This window comes from Physcomitrium patens, chromosome 8 (genome assembly GCF_059467195.1).
Source record: "Physcomitrium patens ecotype Gransden chromosome 8, ASM5946719v1, whole genome shotgun sequence".
NCBI lineage: Eukaryota > Viridiplantae > Streptophyta > Bryopsida > Funariales > Funariaceae > Physcomitrium > Physcomitrium patens.
Window position 1 is genome coordinate 12,883,979 of NC_143417.1, and position 1,022 is coordinate 12,885,000.

Here is a 1,022-nt window from a genome sequence, read left to right on the forward strand (position 1 = left end):
TGTAACCACGGAGGCTGGTTGCAGGAAGAAGTCCAAAACTGCCATGTGTCGGTTTACATTGCTAGATCAATTTTTCTCTTTGGGCGATTTCGTTTCTTAGCACAGATCGCAGTGCTCTCGACACAATTTGCCTCAGAGAGAAGGGCAAGAAGTTGTCGATGGGACAGTAATAGCGAAGGCACAGACGGTTTAGCTTGAGACTTTGCCTTGCAGATACTTGTCAGGTGATCGTGAAAGCCATGGCATTCGAGTAACGCATAAATTTCACAACACCCTGGATATTAACCCCAGCGCTGAAGTTATAGCATAAGCTCAGGGGTTCTTCAAGGCCGCAGTAAGGAGGAGCTTGACCTAGAGCCCTAAGATGATGCTGCCAGCATCAATTCAAGTGGTCAAATCACCGAGAAGCCAGTATCGGATTAACGTATCAAGGATGAACTCAAAGTTGAGTTATTCTTGCGTCAGATCGGGATGAAAAGCAATGGAATAGTCCTTTCTATAAAGAAACCAGATAATAACAACAAACCTGTTGTATACTTCTCAAAATCATGGTCATGTTTCTGCGCAGCTTGCTATTGAGAGTCGAACCTCTTCTATTCACAATCCCAGAGATTTCTCCATTTGGAGGTTTTACAGCACCTGTTAAGATCTACAGTTGCAGACCTCAATTTTCAGACGTACGTGAAGAGGAACATGTGAGTGGCGAAAACATGGAAGAATGTTTTGATGAATTTTTTCACCAATGTCATTACCGTTTAATATACAAGCAGCAGAAAAGACCTGCCAGGTAAAAAATTACAGTTGGAATGCTTTCATTGCAATCCTTGTCAATTCTAATCTAAGTCGTTCATAGTTATCCGCATCCAAGCTACGAAATTCTTCCCAGAATTCTGTCTGAGGTACTGCTAGCTATTATCTTCAATGTTGCGAGATGAACGAGTATGTAATAAATTGGAAATTAGGAATGTGACTAACCCCTTGTTTTCGCTTGAGCTTTATATCTAGTGATGTCTTTACAAGCT

General features: G+C 41.7%; 1 protein-coding gene across 1 annotated transcript in view; it reads right to left on the reverse strand.

Annotated features, from left to right (window-relative positions):
- Window positions 1-713: 713 nt before the first annotated feature.
- LOC112285762 (uncharacterized) overlaps window positions 714-1,022 on the reverse strand; it is a 7,448-nt gene continuing 7,139 nt past the window's right edge. Inside the window, exon 5 of the mRNA XM_024526852.3 lies at window positions 714-1,022. This exon is cut by the window's right edge and continues 782 nt beyond it. Within this exon, the coding sequence (XP_024382620.2) occupies window positions 971-1,022 (52 nt within the window). The 3' untranslated portion in view covers window positions 714-970.